Here is a 20,000-nt window from a genome sequence, read left to right as displayed (position 1 = left end):
CTTTGAAACTTCTGGTTTTAGCCTTTTTATCATAGTTAATCTTCATCTTCTCTTGAGCTGTTATCAAGTTAGTTTTGGCAATGGAGTGAAGATCTGAAAGTTTCCTGTTGAGTTCTGAAATATATTGGGAAAGAGGTACCTCATTATCTCCCAACTTCAGGATGCGTTCTTTGACTGAACTGAGGATAGTTCGTGGTCGTCGACCGAAGAGTAGTTCAAAAGGTGACATACCAGTAGACTGATTTCGAACTCCTCGTATGATGTACATGATCAGTTCCAAATCGCAATCCCACTCGTTACCTGAACTATGGATGTATTTCCGGAGTAGATTTTTAATGGTCTGGTGAGTGCGTTCTAATGCTCCATTGGTCTGTGGATGGTAAGCTGAGGAAGATACTTGGGTTATATGGTAATCTTTCAGAGCTGTTTTAAATGCATGACTCATGAAATTGGTTCCTTGATCACATTGTAGTTCAGTTGGAAATCCTACAACAGTAAATATGGACACTAGTGACTTTAGGATGTTCTTAGCTGAAATGTTTCTTAAAGGTACTGCAAATGGATAACGGGTAGTTGGGCATAAGGCCGTAAGCAAGTATTCATGTCCCCTTTTTGCCTTAGGCAAAGGGCCTACACAATCTACTATGATCTTACTGAAAGGTTCTTTAGGCACAAGTATAGGCTTTAATGGTGCAACTGGTACTTTCACATTAGGACTACTTACTTTTTGACATGTTGTACATGTTTTTACGTACTCTTTGATGTCATTCTTCATGTTTGGCCAATAAAAGTCTTGACTGATGCGTTCATATGTTTTAGTGATACCAAGATGAGAGTCAGCAGAGTGAGATAATTCTAGGATCAGAGGTCTTATATCCTTAGGAACAACTATCTGGAATAGATCCTTCCAGGTTTCTAGATGAATGTTCTTGTTGGACCTGAATTTTCTCATTAGTACATTATTATTAATATAAAAATAAGAACACTTGTTGGTATCCTTTGGTTTCACTTGGTTGAAACACTGCTGTAGAGTGACATCTTTCCTTTGTTGATAGCTAAAGGAATCAGGCTGGATCTTATATGTACTCATCAACTCGTTGAAATCCATAGGTTCAGAGACTGGCAACGGGTTTGATGATGATTCAGTAGGGGTGTCCTTTTTACTGTTTCGTGTCACTGCTAAGCATTCCTCCTGTACAACATCACCTGGAAATACTGCTATTAAGTTTGTTAAGACAACAGAGTTACCTATGTCATTACCCAGAATTACATCTACATTCTTGCATGGTAACAGTTCTGGATTTACAGCTACTTCAGTAGTTCCAGAGAAATAAGGACAATGAAGGTTTACATTAATGAGAGGCAACATAGACTTACTGGTTAGGTCATTAACTGCAACATACCTGTGAGTTTCACCTTTAGATTATATTACTTTAGGAGAGACGATCGTTTGAGATGATCCAGTGTCTCTGAGTATGGTTACAGGTTTACCATTTATTTTGCCTGAGCAAGTGAAGGGTGCAAACGCTTGGGACTCGTGTGATGCACAATGGAAGGTCTTTTTCTTCTCCACCTTAGGTTTTGGTTCCTGTTTGGGCAGATTCATTTGCTTAGGAGAGAATTGAGGGGGATTAGGTTTTCTCTTTAAGTATGAAGCTGCACAATGTGGATCAGGACATTCTGAAATATGATGTCCTTCTTGTTTGCAGTATGTACAGATTTCCTTAGGTCTAGTTTCTCTATATGGGGTTTTACCTACTTTATGAATAAGAGCATAATCATCTGCCTTTAAAGCAGCTTTCTTAGGGTCAGATTCATTCTGCTCTCTTAGATGCACATTAATGCCACCTGGTATTATCCTTCAGAACTCCTCCATTACTATTAAATCTTTCAACTGCTCAAAAGTTTTGACTTCTACTTTGTCTACCCACTTCTGAAACTGTTTAATCTTTCCATTCATAAATTCTAAAAAGGTCTGCTGAACTTGCTTCTGACTATTACGAAATATTTGCCTATATCCTTCCGCAGAAATAGAATAAGCATCAAGGATTGCCTGCTTAATTATGAAATAATCATGTTCTTCTAACATAGTGGCACATACAGATAATGCTTTACCTTTAAATGAGTTCTGGATGATCAAATACCATTTGTCCTGAGGCCAATTGAGATTCTTGGCTGTGTCTTCGAACACAGAAAAGTAGTTATCAGGTTCCCGTTCTTCAAATGTGGGCAGCAATTTCTGCACCTTACCCACATCAAAGGGTTCGGGAATTAGCTTACCTTCTTCCTTTTCTTTCAGTCTTATAAATGCCAGATCCTGTTCTGTTAATGTGGCCGCTTCTCTCTCAATCTGCAGCCTAACACGGAGAGCTTTGTTTTTCTGTTCACTTTCTTTTTCTTGTTGCTCCAAAGCAGTTGCAGCAGCTTCCACAGCAGGTTCCACCTTGATACGTTGTAGGGTAGACTTCCAAATTCACTTGTTTCTTATTGCGAGTGTATAAGATTGTCGATTATGATCAAATGTATCTTCTTAAAGCTGGTTGCAGACAATCGAAGCACCAATAGCAGGATAATTGGAGGACAGGAACAATAAACTATGTTATAAACAAAACTTTAATCTTACGTTAAATAAAATAATGAAAAAGCACTTCAAAACAACAATAATAAGCAATGCAAAGTGAATGGGTGAGCAAGGTAGATGAATCTCGTGGTGAGAATAATGTATTCTGACAAAATCAATAAATTTGGGGTTACCTTATAACATGTAAGGTAAGAAAACAGGGATGATTTACAGCAGGAAGGTGAGTGTAAACAAAAGATAATGAGAAGAATGGAATGAAGATGGTGCTGAAATAAGGTGATGTATTTACAAATAAAATGGAAAAATAAACATTAGACAAATCAGATATGTTAGCATATGTACAACATATGGGGATATCACAATATATATATATATATATATATATATATATATATATATATATATGTATATATATATATATATATATATATATATATATATATATATATATAAATATATATATATATATATATATATATATATATATATATATATATATATATATATATATGACCCGATCTGGTCCATATTGGGGTTCAATCAATTCAGGAAAACACAGATGGAGGGGGATTTCATGCACAAATAATAGCTGATTTAATCATTTTACACAGACTATATTCTCTTAGGTTTACAAGGGCGCCCTTAATTATGATTACGTTATGTTACTAAGAAAAAGCCCTCAGAAAAATGGTACTTGGTTCAGCACACATGTTGGCACCTTCCTTTCCTTGCATGACACACTACATGGGCCTCCAAACAAGACTGCCTGTCATATGGGGCTTTTACCCAAGGCCCCATACATGGGCGTCACGATGCCTGATCAATGATTGGTTGTTTGACCCGAAAGTCTCATAACAACCAATCTGGAGAAGGCTGGTGACGCCATACCCAAGATAACCTGTAACCGTCTTTTTTGTAACTACCAAACCACAACCTAACTGTCATTCCTCTAACAAAGGGAAAAAATTGTGTTTTGACACTTAACCCTTTTGTAACGGCTGCCATGTCTACGATCAGTTCATCACTCGCCCCTTAGATTTTATGTCCCGTAAAATTACCATTTATTTATTTTTTTTTTTCTCACTGAAATAGAAAATTTTCTTCCCCACTTCATTTTCTCTTTATATTGCGCTGAGTACCATTCTCTTCAGGAGCATGTAAAAATTAAAATTAGAATCATAGTGCTGGTTGGCGTGTTACAATTGCAAGTTACAAAAAGACGAATGTCACACCCGCAATATGTCATCCAGAAACACAAAATTTAGGTTTAAATACATCATCACCGAAATTTAGAGCATAAAATCAGAACAATAATCATGTGTTACCAACAGTTGCTTCAATACAATAAAATTTTTAAATGAACCAACAAATCATTACATAAACAAAACAAAGAAAATTAGAAAAAAAAAAAATTAAACGAATAATTTACAACCCCATCACTCTTTTGACGCCTCTAAAATCACAAGAAAACCATTTCTAACACACATCAGTGACACTGCAACAAGGAGCAAATTCAAACAGTGAATAATAAAAAAAAATACTTATCAATAACTGAGAAATATTATTTCTACAGTAACTAAAAATCGAAGGATCAGTAATCTTGTTCAATTTTCAACTTATGTTCAGCGATTACCTGTAACAGCACTGAAATCCTCAACAGAGACAAATGAAATTTTTTAGATACAGCATAACAACATTGAAAACATACATAAAAACATTGGTAACAGCAAAATGAGTATCAACAAAGAGTAAAAAAAATTTAATTAATTTCAACATAACTGTGAATACGACAGAAACGTCTAAGTATGACAAATGGTATACTCGTGATATGCTAGGAAAAAACAAAAATGCAACCAAAATTTAATACATCTTTCCACAAAACACTTGGAGTGAATGTACACAAAATAAACTTAATTTTATTACCTCAATCGCTTTGTGGCCGACACCTTCATTTCATGGCCCATATCCTCTTGCACCATCTCATGCACGAAGGACGGCACTGACACCGGCATGTACCTCTTCCTCACTTTCCTCTCTCAAGTAGCCAGGTAGCCTGGGGTAAGGGGGCACCAGATTATTCAAGTGCTACTCCAAGATATCCTCGCCTTTGCCCCCAGTCCGGATGGGTTGATGACCGCCGTATCGGTTTTAATTTCTTTTTATATGATACGGTCCAACATATGAGGCTTCCAATTTTTGCTTTCTCGGTTGCAATCTTTTAAGATAGATTCTGTCCCCTATTTGTACATCAGACTTTCACGTTCGGAAATGCTGATCGTATCTCGTCTGATACTTCTCATTGGCCCTCAGCAAGTACCATTGGGTTATCTGAAACAGTCTCCAAGCCAAATTACACATCATGACCCGGTATTGTTCTGTGTTGTATAATGGCAAGGTGTGGAGGTCCATGACAACGTTATACGGCAGGACACGGTCCTGGCCAAAAACTTCAAAAAACAGGATATCCCTGATAGAGCCGTTATATGCCGTCTTTAGGGTGAACTCCACCCACAACAACATTTCCACAAGCTGGTTTGAGCTGTCCCCCACAAGATACTTTAAAATATTGGTCACCTCTCGGTTATGGGACTCGATGAGCCCCTTTGCTGATGGCCGATTAGAGGCAATAGTGAAATGATCTATTTTCATGATCTTGGTTACCCCTTTTGCACACTTCATTCACAAACTCTCTGCCATTGTCACTTATCAAGGTACGTGTGTAATAATCATATATTACATGTTTAAAACACATGACGTAATAAGTCATTGTGGAAGTAGAAGCTAGTGTGAGAAGTGCTGTAGTCAGGTCATAGGAGGATGCGAATACCATATCTCAGCAATGTAACATTTCTATGAAGAATAAACACAAATACGCACCGTGAGAAAGAGTTGTGTCGCCACCGGATGCAGGTGTCTTCCTATACTAATGTTTAGTTTATATTATGTGATTAAATGCTGAGATAACTGAATATACGATATCTGTGATATCGATATTTTAGCCAGTTCTTATCAATACATCATATGGAATGGTCATTCGACCAAACCAGCTATACTCCTGTGATGGAGATGTTAACACAGTTGTTTTCAAAGAATAAACCATTTTAAAGTTAACTTAACTGACTTAGTCTCCATCTTACAAGGGTGATTTTTGCCAATTTTGTTTTCTTTGCTAAAAGTCTTCCTTTTGCCTATCAGAAGGCTGTGATATGTGTAGAATTCATCTCCAGCCTCTATATTACCCCCCATGGTCATCAACGCCCCCTTATGTTAATAGTAAAAATAAGAAATATCATTAGTAATTGTCTAATTTCTATAGTTTACCCCTTAAAAACTGTTCAAAGTCGTTTTCTCATACCAGTGATATCAAAGAAAATGGGCTCAGGGGTGACTATGATTTTATATCCAATATTTCTGTCATCAGACAAAAATCGTAATTTCTCGTTTTTTCTTTTTCGGGAGAGGGGTTTATTTCTTTGCTTGTCCTGCTCTTATGCCTTAAGTAATATAATATTTAGATGTTTTAGGCTATCAAGTGACATAATACCTACAAAAACACAGAAGGTTTTTTCCCTAAATCAAGATTTTAATTTTTGGTGAATATTTATTTCTAAGTTTCCCACCATCATTGGCTTAGCTTTCACTAAAGTTATTGCTCATTTTTTTCTTGCTGTGTGCTTATTAACAGTTCGATTTTGATAAAATTTTGTGTGCTTGTTCCAGGTGGATAAACAAACATAATAACAGAGCGAATTTCAATTCAAGACAGTAGTTTTTCACTTGTCACCAAATAAAATTAAGTCGCTAGCTCCGATTTTCACATTTTTATTCATAAAATCCTTTATTTTCCCTGTAGGATGATAAAACTTACAGAGGATGTGCCTTATTATAGTGCTAATAATGCCTGAAAAGTTCATTAGCGTGTCTTGATTAGTGTATTTTTGGGAAATATATTTTACGATTGGAACCCATTCAAGGTGGAGCCTACCCTTAACCCTGGATAGGTACGGTGGGTCGTTTGCGACCCCGAGCGTCAAAAAAAAACAGGTTTTTCTCACGTGACTCACCCCTGTGACTGAATTTGTGGGTGATCGACCTGCAGGAGGTGTCTCCCCTACACGCTCTAGTAGTGTCCAGATGTGCATTGCTGTAGCTGTACTCCTTCCCCGATTTCTGAGACGCGTCGGGGTCGTTTGCGTCCGAGTTTACCCTTCTGAGGTAGTTTGCATAATTATCAAAGTTATTACGTATTATGAAATTGTCGTAGAATGGTGCAACTTGTATAGGTTATCAGTTGTGGAAAGTCTTGGTGGATTGTTTGGCTACCATGTGCATGTTTTTTTTTTTAGTTAAAATGTCGTTCATCACCACGAGGACCATTTTACCGCGAGTGCCCCTTTTTCATTTTTTTTCATTTTTTTGCCAAGTCATTTTTCCGTAAGATATTGCCAAATAGTGTCGTAAAACTTTTGCTTGTTTAGTGTTGGAAAGTGTGTCTAGATGATCTGGCTACCCATGCATGACTTTGTTTTTGTCAGATACGACGTAGTTATTGGTATATTGGGTATTTAACTGCGGTTACCAATTTCTGTTTTTTTTTCAATATTTGTAAAAATTACTACGTAGTAAGGAATTGCCGTATATTATTCATTTTTTTTTTCATGTTTATGTGTTAGAAAGTGTGCCTTGATGGTTGGGCTAACACGTGCATGTCTTTTTTTTTATCTGAGATGTCGTATATTAGAATGTCGGGCATTTTACCGCGAGTGTCCCTTTTTAATTTTTTTTAATTTTTTTGCCAAGTCATTTTTCCGTAAGATATTGCGAAATAGTGTCGTAAAACTTTTGCTTTTTTAATGTTGGAAAGTGTGTCTAGATGATCTGGCTACCCATGCGTGATTTTGTTTTTGTCAGATACGACGTAGTTATTGGTATATTGGGTATTTAACTGCAGTTGCCAATTTCTGTTTTTTTTTCAATATTTGTAAAAATTTACTACGTAGTAAGGAATTGCCGTATATTATTGATTTTTTTTTCATGTTTATGTGTTAGAAAGTGTGCCTTGATGGTTGGGCTAACACGTGCATGTCTTTTTTTTTTATCTGAGATGCCGTATATTAGAATGTTGGGCATTTTTCCGCGAGTGCCCCTTTTTATTTGTTTTGCATTTTTTTGCTTAGTCATGTTACCGTAAGGAATTGGCAAGTAGTGTCGCAAAACTTTTATTTTTATAGTGTTGGAAAGTGTTTCTAGATGATCTGGCTACCCATGCCTATTTTTTTTTTAGCCAGATATGGCGTATATATAAGTATGTGTTCGATTTTCCTGTGATTGCCATTTTTTCGTTTTTTCCCATTTCTTTCAAAATTACTACGTACTAAGGAACTATCACAGAGTAATATTTCATTTATATGTTTATTTGTCGGAAAATATGCCTTGATGGTTTGCCTAGCACGTGGCTGAAATTTTTTTTTTCTGAAATGCCGTATATTAGAATGGCCATTTTTCCACGAGTGCCCCTTTTTATTTGTTTTGCATTTTTTTGCTTAGTCATGTTACCGTAAGGAATTGGCAAGTAGTGTCGCAAAACTTATATTTTTATAGTGTTGGAAAGTGTTTCTAGATGATCTGGCTACCCATGCCTATCTTTTTTTTAGCCAGATATGGCGTATATATAGGTATGTGTTCGATTTTCCGGTGATTGCCATTTTTTCGTTTTTTCCCAATTCTTTCAAAATTACTACGTACTAAGGAACTATCACAGAGTAATGATTCCTCTAGATGTTTATTTGTCGGAAAATTTTGTTTACTTTTTTTTTGATTGAATATCATCAAATTTTTTTAGCTAAAATATTGTTTTACATTTTTTTTTCGATTTTATTTCCCTTCAAAAAACTTTTTTTGGGTCAGAATTTTAATTTTATAGCCGTAAAATAATCGACAATTATCCAGCAACCCACCATACAATTTTTATGCATATCCAATAATAATTAGATTAGTAAATAACACCTTGAAATTGACATACCCTTCCTACATTTCAAGTGGCAGATTAGGGAGTCTGAGTCAGTGTGGTTGGCGGCCATTTTGTGGACATATCCGAAGCGTAAGCTGCCCTATCTATATATATTCTTGTTCCCTATAGAATTTGTGATATTTTGGTATATTTTTACCTGCATAAATATCATATTATATATTAAATATATGTATTTTTTTACGAAATTTTCAAGTACTCAAAAAATTACCTTTAGATATGGCCCCTGATATAAATGTAATTTACAAAATAATGAAGATTTTTTTACATATTTCTATTTTAGGATAGCATATGTTTATTCCCTAAAAAGATTAGCCACTTCCTATTTCATTTGGGTACCCAAAAAAATTCATGAAATTTGGACAATTTTTTTTGGCCAAAAAAAGTTACCCTTTTTTTCTCATTTCAGATCTTCACCTCCATGGGTCTGACTTCATCCAAAATACATCAAGATGTGTCCTAAACATTCAAGAATCAATTCCTAAAAGGATTTGTGTATATATGTATAAACTTTTTTTTTATGAATTTTTATGTCAGGTCTTTTTTTTTTTCTACTTAATTTTTTAAAATATTTATAATAAATAGTTTTTCTGCAGATGAGTAGTATTTATCTTTACAGTTGTTTTAAGCATTCATTGAAGTTTTTTTTGGCAAAAGAAAAAAGGAGGTTACTGCAAAAACTGATTTTTCAAGAATTTTTTTTGGCGTCGGGGTCGTTCGCGTCCGAGTATACCCTTAAAGGGGTGTCCGAGGACCGTACCTATCCAGGGTTAAAGATGTAACATACCAACGAACATACTGAATGTGTGTTAACAACAGTAACACACTAATAAATGGTGGCAGCGGTAAAACTCTAAGAATCAGAGAAAGATCTTTAAGAACCAGCGAATAAAACTCTAAGAATCAGAGAAATATCTTCAAGAATCAGCGAATAAAACTCCAAAAACTAGAGAAAGATCTTCAAGAAATCAACAGTAATGAATCTACAATTTTGACTAAGTATCATAGTCCATCGAAGAACGAAATATTTAATGAATGTTATACATACAAATTGATGAACTGAATCTTCAATCAATATCCTAAGAAAACCAAGGACTGACGTTCAAAACTTACAAAACATATCCAGGAAGCACTAAATTCAATGGAAATCGGACCGAAAACATTCACCCAAACATCAAGAGAGAGAGAGGAAATCGGACCGAATACATTCACCCAAACATCAAGAGAGAGAGAGAGAGGAAATGACGACATCACACAACACCATATAAGCTAAGTACATTTCTTATTCATTTCAGCATTGAGCAGTGAGGTGTAGTTATCACGAGTCATTAGTCGATTATTACTGGGGTGAGTTGTTTGCTAATCTTCTATTTCTTTTCATTAAAGGAAACTGTGTTCAACTCCGAATTCTCATGTAGAATTTTTTTCTCTCTTTGTGCTAATTCCATTTTCTTTCAGAAATTCTCGGGAAATATCTTTGTGTTCCGTTTTCTTTCAGAAATTCTCGGGAAATATCTTTGTATTAGTATCATTGTTTTGGGGAATTTTGTTATAATCTTTATCATTTAGTGCTTATTCGTTTACGCAGTGGACGTCTGTATTCATATAGATATTTTGATAGAATTGCAAGGGGTCGAAGAGATAGGAAAAGGAATACCGTAAATATGACGCACCCAGTGAGCCCAGCCCCTGGACCAAGTAACGCAACAGCAGGACAGGTTAACCCCCTCCCGATTGTGACGCTTGTAAATGCTAGATCAGCAATCCTTCCTTTTCAGGGTCGGGTTAATGGGTTCTTGCCTCAAAATGTAGAGTCATGGATTTCATCCGTTGATGTCCATTTAAATGCCAAACAAATCGTAGACCCTTTTGTACAATTACAAGAAGCTAAAATTTTTATAGATTTTTCTAAGGGGGATGCGAGTGCGTATTTAAGAGGTGTTTCATTTCAAGAAGCAGTTACCTGGGATGATTTCAAAGTTAGGTTACGCGCGGTCTATAGGGGTGAAGAAGCCTTGGATGTAGTATTAACGTTAAGAGATACACTTAATCAAGCCACTATGACTCGGCTTAATGGTATTGAGAGAGCAGCTCTCATAGCTGATATGGTTAATGAATATCAAGATATTTTAGGTAATTCCACTTGGGTTACTAGAGGTAACATCTCCGTGAAAGATTTTTTACGATTAATGTATTTAACTTGTATGACACTTATGTTGCCTGAAGCTTTAGTGCGGTGTTTTGATAAAAAGTTAACGCCTGCAAGTAAGAAATTGGATGTATATAAACAGATAAAGAAACACATGTCTAAGTGTCCTGACCTTGATCCCGTGTTAACTCAAGTTTTTGCAAAAAATGAAACAAAGCCACAACAAGTAAATGTAGTTAATAATAGTCAAGTTGCGGGAATGACGTGTTATAATTGCAAACGTCAAGGTCACTTGATCGCGGACTGCAGAACGAAATTCTGTTCGATACATAATAGTTCGACTCATTCATATAGTCAGTGCTGCTCGTGTAAGACAAAACAGAATCCTAGAAATACACAGTCAATTCCACAGTCAGTTCCATATGGAAATAAAAAGAAAAATCCTCATTTTAATAAGAAGAAACAGCCAAACGTCAATGTAGTTCAGAATCCGAAACAAACAAACAGTTCTTCGAATAACGCTGAGCCTGGGTCGTCAAACCAGACCTCGCAAGGTCAGACTAATTTTCAGAATGTGCAGAGCAAAGCAAATACCACATAATTAACTCCAGTGGGGAAGAGAGTGAAGTTGGGTCAAGGTCATTCATGTCAACATCAGTAGCATTGAATAATCAATTTAATGTTTTATCAGATCATTGTGAGGCAATAGATTTTCCTATGAAACACACGGCCGAATTAAGTAAATCAGTGCATGCTCCCGTAGATTTGCAACGAATTCATACAATAATAAGCCAAAATGAGTTACGACCAACATTATATGCTGTAAATTTAGAACACAAATCCTTTACGTTATTTTTTTACTCTGGTAGTCCACGTAATATCATGGATTTGAGGACACATCATTTGTTGTTTTCGAACTTTCCGATAGAAAAATCCGGAGTGAGACTCTCGGGTATAGGAAATAATGAATTAAATCTAATAGGCATAACTCATGTTCAGTTCAAGGTCGGTAAGCACACGTTTGCCGATACATTTGTTGTTGTACAAAACACTGATATGTATCCAGCTGTAATTATAGGATACCCATCTTTTGGGCAATCAAAACCTTATATTAGCCCCTGCCAAGCACGGCGTGTATATCAAAGGGAAATTCTATAAGTCTTCTAATACCTTAAATTCAGTTTTGGATAAAACGGGGACGACAAATGTAACCGTAACGTACGTTGAAGAACCAATAACTTGTCTCACTAATAAAGAAATATTATACGCGACCCAGCAGAATTCTCGTTCACCCGTAATATCATCTTGCACGCAATCTATCGAGCCAAACGTAGCTTCGAATTTAATAGTGCAAGTAAAGAAAACATTACCGGGATCTGAAATATTAATCCTTTCCGACACTTTGAAAACTAACGGATTGTCTGTCACACAAGCTATTTATACAGTAGGCTCACATCAAAAATGTAATATTGAAGTCTGTAATCATTTAAATACCACTTTAGTAATTCACAAAAATCAACATATCTTGGATGTAGAAGTTTATAAACATCGTATTCTTACCATTGCTGAATTCAATCACGCTCAATCAGTTGCGGATGAATCCCTTTTGCAATCTATGAAAAATAAAATCAATAAAGACATTCAAGACGAAGAAATTCAGCAGAAAATTTTTTTACTTTTAACTGAGTATCATGATGTTTTTTCCACTAAAGATGGATCCTTAGGAAAAACAAATGTGATCGAGCATCAAATAAGGTTAAAGGACAAGCAGAAAATTATCTATGTACCCTCGTACAGACTCCCTATGAAATTCCAGAATGAAATAAATGATGAAGTAGGTAAAATGCTAGAATAAGGAGTCATTAGGAAATCAAACAGCCCTTATAATTTTCCATTAATAGTTGTACCGAAAAAAGATCGAACGTGGCGTATCTGCGTAGACTTCCGTCGTCTAAACGAGGAGACGATCCCTGATCGATTCCCAGTGCCATGTAATGACTATATTTTGTCTTTGTTAGGTGAGAATAAATATTTTACCAGTTTGGACTTACTTAAAGGCTTTCACCAGATATCATTAGAAGAAAATAGTATCCCATACACAGCCTTCAGCACAGCCAGGGGACATTATGAATTTGTACGGATGCCTTTTGGTTTACGTTGTGCTCCCATAACATTTACAAGAATGATTAACATAGTGTTTGGAGACTTGTTAGGGGATGTATTGCATGCCTATATGGACGACCTTATAATCTTTTCCAACACCTTAGAAGAACATCTACGTAAATTAGAACTAGTACTACAGAGACTAAGACAACATAACTTAAGGGTAAAGATTAGTAAGTGTGAATATTTCAAAACAGAATTGATATATTTGGGTTTATGGTGCCAAGCCAAGGTCTTACAGTAGTCCATGATAAGGTGTCGGCTATCCGTAACTTTCCGATACCTACTAATGTCAAGGGAATACAGCAATTTCTGGGTTGTAGTGGATATTACAGGCGTTTTATATGCAATTATTCAATAATAGCCGCTCCCTTAACTGATCTTATGAAGAAGGGCGTAGATTTCATATGGTCTGAGCAGCATCAACAGGCGTTTAATACCTTGAAAGATGAACTGTGTAGTTCTCCTATCTTAAAATTTCCTGACTTCGGTAAGGAATTCTTCATTGTAACAGACGCCTCAGACTTAGGAGTAGCTGGGGTATTGCTTCAGCAATATGATAAACAATTTTTCCCGATAGCTTTTTATTCTCGAAAACTGAGAACTTCTGAAAGTAAGTATGCAGTAATAGACAAGGAAGGACTAGCTATTGTTAATTCACTAGCACATTTTAAGTTCATAATATACGGTTATCCCGTTAAGGTTCTTGCTGATCATAAACCACTAACCGAATTCTTTAAAGGCTTCAACCACAGCCCCAAACGAACTCTGTGGCATTTGATCATTCAAGACTTTGGCACGAGAATCGGGTATTTACCTGGGAAAGCAAATATCATTGCTGATGCATTATCACGCAACCCCGTGTCATCTTGTACGGAGCCTTTAGCTGAATTAATAGATATATCAACATCCATGCCTATTGTTAAAACGATATCTGAACAAGAAGATTTGGGCTGGAGCGCTGAATTATTACAGACTGAGCAAAGAACAGATCAGAAATTAGAAACAATTATAAATGCTTTGAAAGGCAATCATAAAGAAAAGGGATATATAAAGTATAAGCAGCAGAATTATATAATCAATGATAATATTCTGTGTAGGACCGTGACAAGGAAAACCCGCAATACACCACATGTAACTAACGACCAGGTAGTAGTACCAATCTCACTTATTTCCACTGGCCTGAATTGGACACCCGGGGTTCTCATTAATGTCACAGAAAGCCAAATCATTGTTTTATTAGCATACAATGCTTACAGATATAAAAAAACACATAGCTAATTGTCGCACATGTCAGGAAAACAAAGGGCATACAAAAACACCTGTCAGCCTAGGGGCTTATCCCGTGCCCAATCAACCCTTTGAAAGAATACATTTAGATTTGTTAACAGGATTTTACGAGTCAGACAGAGGAAATAAGCAACTCTTAGTAATTGTAGATGCTTTAACTCGGTATACAGAACTAATAGCGCTTAAAACTAAAACTGCGATTTAATGCGCTAGGAAGTTTTACGAGTGTTACATTTGTAAACATGGAATTCCACACATGATAATCTCAGACTCGGGTGGAGAATTTAATAATCTCTTTCTTACCTCATTGTGTGAATTCCTTAGTATAAAGAAAATAAATACCATGATATATCACTCAGAGTCGAATGGGCTAGTGGAAAGAGCAAATAGGAAGGTTTTAAATATATTAAGAGTAACACTAGGGGGATCAGACCCCAACTGGGATATTGCAATACCTGCGGTACTTAATACTCTGAATCATTCATATCATATATCAATTAAAATGTCACCACTTGAAGCATTGTATGGTATTTATATTGGTGGCTATAATCTAACCTTCTTATATAGTTGCCAAGGAAAAGCATGTTACAAATGTAGGAAAGAAGGTCATCTAGTGAAGGACTACATTTTGAATATTAGTTAGAGTAATTACATTTATAATGAGGGTCTTTTCCCTGAAATACCTAAGAACGAAAAGAATAGTTCATCCAGTGCGAACAATAATGGAAGGGGAAATGGGCTTGGAGGTGGACCCAAGTCGGCGATTGATTGATTGATTGGTTTGAAGTTCTCTGGCATCCTGACATCGGAGGTCATTGACGCCGAGCAAAGTCGGCGAATAAAAAAGAGAGAAAGCTACCAGAAGTAAGAAACGTTAATTCGGACTTGGGTCCTGAAAGCATCAAAACGACTACCGTGAAGAGGACTGGCGATGGACGAATGGGCGAAGTGGGAACGGGCAATGAAAGACAAGATGAGGAAGCAGCTGAAAGGCTTCTGGAAATTCTATACGGTTCAGTCTTGTTTTGTCTATTCATGAATTAGAAAATATTTTTGCTTTTAAATATACTTTAAAAAGAAATTTAGCAGTTAACATACAAAAAAATAGCAGTAGGTCAATTGGCAAATACAAATTGATATAATAAATTAATGTATACAAATTTACAAAACCAATTAAAAACTCTTAAATTTCATTATTATAATAAACTAGTAAAAACATCTCCATTTCTCAATATTTTGCAAATATGATTTTGTTATGTTAGTTCATGGAAACCTGCCTCCTGAAAACAATGATATTGTTTATAATTTATGGTTTTTATGGAATCTGAAATTTTATCATTGGAACTGACAGATGAAGCAGAAATCCACACTGACGATGCAGATATTAGAAAGGAAAAGGACATTCAATTATGTGTAGTACAAAATAAAGACTCTTTGGGTCAATCGAAGAGGTGATAATTCAGGAATGTGAAGAAAATGAAGACAGTAATGTGAACTGTGGCGGAGAACCTATAATAGACAGTGTTTTCAACCTTGGCAACACAAGTGACGCCGAAATGTGGCATGCTACAATTAGTGACGAACCAAGCAAAGGAATTCGCCTGAGGCTAACAAAAGATAATGGTATGATTTCTAAGTCGAACACGGGTGAAGATACATCAGTGTTCGAGGAACCTAAAAGTAATTCTGAAGATGAGATGAATCGATTGCCAGTTTCAAATTGGATAAATGGTGAAGTTTTTTTTTCTTATATTTTTAACCTTCACTTACTTACATTTAGCAACTGTTAATGGATTATGTATGTCTCATAAGCAAAGCAAATTGATTGATTTTATTTACTTCTATCATTTGGATGTAATATTTGTGCAAGAACACAATGTCAAAGAAATTTCGCAACTTAGTATGTTGAAAAGCATTGCGATATAATATTGAGTCCAACTGTCTTGTTGAAGGGAGGCACTGCTATAATCTTCAATAAAAAGTCGAGAGTGATGGTTCTGAATCAGGAGATGGATGTAAAGGGCCAAATAATCAGTGTAAAATTCACATATCAAGGAACAGATTTTATATTAATAAATGTGTATTCCCCTTCTGGGACAAATAAGAAAAAGGAAAGAGAGGAACCGTTTTTAAATGTTACGTTATATTACATGAGACAATTTACGAAACTTGGAACAGTATAACAAGTAAAAGAGATTGCTCTAATTCTGATAATCATATAAATTTCAACAGCCTTTCAAAGATTAGAAATTGATTTGGAACTTAAAGATGTGTGGCTCCTGACAAACTATTTACTAGAATATACGTATGTTAGGCATAAATATGGCTCTAGGATTGATCGCATATACGTTAGAGATCTGAAGAATAATGCAAGTGAATCTGAAAGTATTCCATTAAGCTGGTCTGATCATAATTCTGTTAAGGTTAAGATTAAGATGGACAATGATATTAGCTTTGACAAGGGATACTGGAAATTAAATATAAGTATTCTGACAAATACAGTAGTGATAGAAAACTTTGTTCAAATTTTGATCCATTTGAAAAGAAAGATGGGTGATGTACAGTTTCATTCTATTTTAGACTGGTGGATTTATGCAAAAAATCAGCTTAGACTCTTTTTTGTTAAAGTTTCAAAGACTATAAATCAGGAGAGATTTGGCTTACTGGATCTGCTGAAAGCAAAATTAAGGCGGAATTATTGGATCCATTCTGATAACTGTAATAACTTTTACAAAATAGAGGAACTGGAAGACAGAATAAATCTAATTGAAAATGATTTATGTGAAGGGGTCAATGTAAGAGCTAGAACTGATGAAAGAATGAATGGGGAAAAAATATCTACATATTTACTTGGGAAAGAAAAGATTGTAAAATCAAGTATCAATAAGTTGTGTGTAAAAGAGTGTGCATAAGTAACACACACAAAGTCTACACAAAGGTATGCATTAGAGTTTTATGAAAATATGTATAAAGGAGAATCTGTAGAGTGTATTAGATGATGATTTGAACTCGACCCTGAAGGCTGAATTAACAGAGGAAGAAGTTTGGGAAGCTATATCAGGAAGGAAAAATGGGAAATGTCCTGGTGTTGATGGATTAGCCGTCGATTTCTACAAAACTATGTGGAGCATTGTAAAAAACGAACTTATGAAAGTACTGAAATTTTCATTTACTAATTCTAAAATGTGGAAAGACTCAAATAAAGGTGTCATTAAGCTTTTACCCAAAAATAGAGATAAGTGTAATCTTAATGACTGGAGACCCATAACTAAGCTAAATACGGATTAAAAGATTATAGCGAAGGTTTTAGCAAACAGGGTAAAATCAGTACTATCTCTATTTGTATCACAGGAACAATTTGTGCTGCCCCTGGAAGGTCGATTATCAACTGTAACACCGTACTGAGAGATGTAATATACTTCCTAGAAAATGAAAACAAGAAAGCTGCCCTGATAAATCTTGATTGGTAGAAAGCTTTCGATATGGTAAATCTGGACTTTCTATTCGGAACGTTATCCAAAGTTGGATTTTCTTTAGAGTTTGTAAACTTGATCAGAATTGCTTTATAAGTTGTATATCTACAAATAGCCAAATATCTGACCCATTTCTTATAAGCAAGTCTGTTCGACAGGGTTGTCCATTATCGATTATTATTATTTTTTTTTTTTTTGTTATAGCTCAAGAACCATTGTATAGAATGCTGAAGGTTAGGTTGGGAATGTTTTTCTCCAGATCTTCCGATTGGGTTAAAAATTGTAGTGGTTGACTTTGCTGATGATAGCATCATTATTGTGAATAAATTCGAAGGTATTGATGAAACTTCACGGGTTATTAATGAGTATGAAAAAGCAAGTGGAGCTAAACTTAATGAAAAGAAAACGTACATTGTAGGAATTGGCTCGTGGAAAGACAAACTCGAATGGCCAGAAACAGGGATAAAAGTGAAGCAAGTCAGTTTTAAGATCCTAGGTATAATCCATAACAATGATTATGAACTATCTGTAAGGGTGAACTGGGAAAATATCAAAGATAATATTTTGAAAATGATAGGGACACTTTATCAACGAAGACTAACTTTATTCCAAAAGAGTGTAATAATTAATGTAACTGTATTATCAAAGGATTGGTATGTTTCTCAGGTATATCCCATTCCAACTAATATTGGTAAATATATAGAAAAGTGTACCTTCAAATATCTCTGGAATGAGAATTATCAACCTATTAAAAGGAAGACTATGTATCTTCTAAAGAGTCAAGGAGGATGTGGTATTGTAAAATCTAACTGCAAAAGCAAATTGTATGCTTTGCAACAGCTTTTACAAAAGTATTAACAATAAGTTAATGGGTTGTGAGATAACAGCATATTATATTGTAAGCTGAGGCTTTCTTACCTTGTTGATTTTAACAGATTTAGTGAATCTACCATTTTTAGCACTCCATATTATGACAAAATGATAATGATATTTCATTCTGTAATAAAGGTAGAGACCTATCCTATATTTCGTAGATTTGGAAATGTAGGATGAATTCATCACTTTTAGTCATATTTGGATTAATTTTCTTAGACAAATTACTTTGAAGGAAGTTGCTACACTTATGACTTTTTTGGTCCTGATTACCAGCAACTAGAGTTGACTAACTGCCAGGTATTTAATAATCTGCTTTGGTCTAGACTGACTCCAGAGGTAAGATAAACTGTTATGTAATAAATGTTGAGATATATAGAGATGGTGAACCGAAAATCTGAAGGTGAGTCTCGTACTACATATAACAGCTGCTCAATATCTTGTTAAGATTGAACCACCAATCACAAGAGTGTTATGAAGGATCGATTAGGTGCAGATAAGTAGATCTTCTCTCACTGTATCTTAAACTCATCAAAGTTAAGCAAATAAAAACTATCAAATCTTGCAAACGCTTTGAATTACTCTGAGAAAGTGTGGATGGACTCCGCTACTTACAATTTGAAAATACCAAGTTTGTAAAGGAAGACGATATCCAGCTAAAATGAACTTCTCGACAGCTAATTCTCTCTCTCTCTCTCTCTCTCTCTCTCTCTCTCTCTCTCTCTCTCTCTCTCTCTTAACTATTGCCTTTTTTGGCTATAAAACCCCTTGCTGGCAAAAGTCGTAAGGCACAAACTAAAAATAAAAGAAAGGAGTAAAGTATGATTTCCTAGACCCATAAAACTTATTGAAATTTCCCTGTATATAATGAAAAAGAACATTGTTATACTTTTCTCTTCTAAAAGAATAGTCGTGTAAATTCATTCAATAGCACAAGTGACTCGTTTAATCAATGATTTAAGAAAGAAAGAAAATCTAATTTGGGGAGACACAGAAAAGTGATCAGTGAGACTAACGGTCGACATCGGAAGAGGAAACACTTTCATCGGTTTGTTTAAATTATTATTATTATTATTATTATTATTATTATTATTACGTACACCAAAGGGAAAGCAGTTACTGTGTTTTCGGTATTAATTCATAACGTGTTTTTAGATTGGCTAAAAATTAAATTTCTATAATTTTGAGAGAGAGAGAGAGAGAGAGAGAGAGAGAGAGAGAGAGAGAGAGAGAGAGAGAGAGAGAGAGAGAGAGAGAGAGAGCTAAATATCCTAACGGAGTGACTTACACGTCAAAGCAACCGACCAGCAGACCAATAGACCGATATTATCAACAAAATCATAAAGATGATGACATATTTTCTGTGTACATGGAACACCGTAAACACTTGCTTTTGATTTTGTTAACATTTAAAAAAAAAAAAAATTGTGTCTGAAATTTGCC

The 20,000-nt window shown here is 35.2% G+C and overlaps 1 protein-coding gene across 1 annotated transcript in view; it reads left to right on the top strand.

The window, feature by feature from the left end:
* LOC137636852 (serine proteinase stubble-like) overlaps nucleotides 1-15,666 on the top strand; it is a 29,210-nt gene extending 13,544 nt beyond the window's left edge. Inside the window, exon 7 of the mRNA XM_068369209.1 lies at nucleotides 15,563-15,666. Within this exon, the coding sequence (XP_068225310.1) occupies nucleotides 15,563-15,666 (104 nt within the window). The remainder of the gene's footprint in view (nucleotides 1-15,562) is intronic.
* The last annotated feature ends 4,334 nt before the right edge of the window (nucleotides 15,667-20,000 follow it).

The sequence above is a fragment of the Palaemon carinicauda genome, unplaced genomic scaffold (assembly GCF_036898095.1).
Source record: "Palaemon carinicauda isolate YSFRI2023 unplaced genomic scaffold, ASM3689809v2 scaffold41, whole genome shotgun sequence".
Lineage (NCBI taxonomy): Eukaryota > Metazoa > Arthropoda > Malacostraca > Decapoda > Palaemonidae > Palaemon > Palaemon carinicauda.
This window is presented reverse-complemented; position numbering and strand designations above follow the sequence as displayed.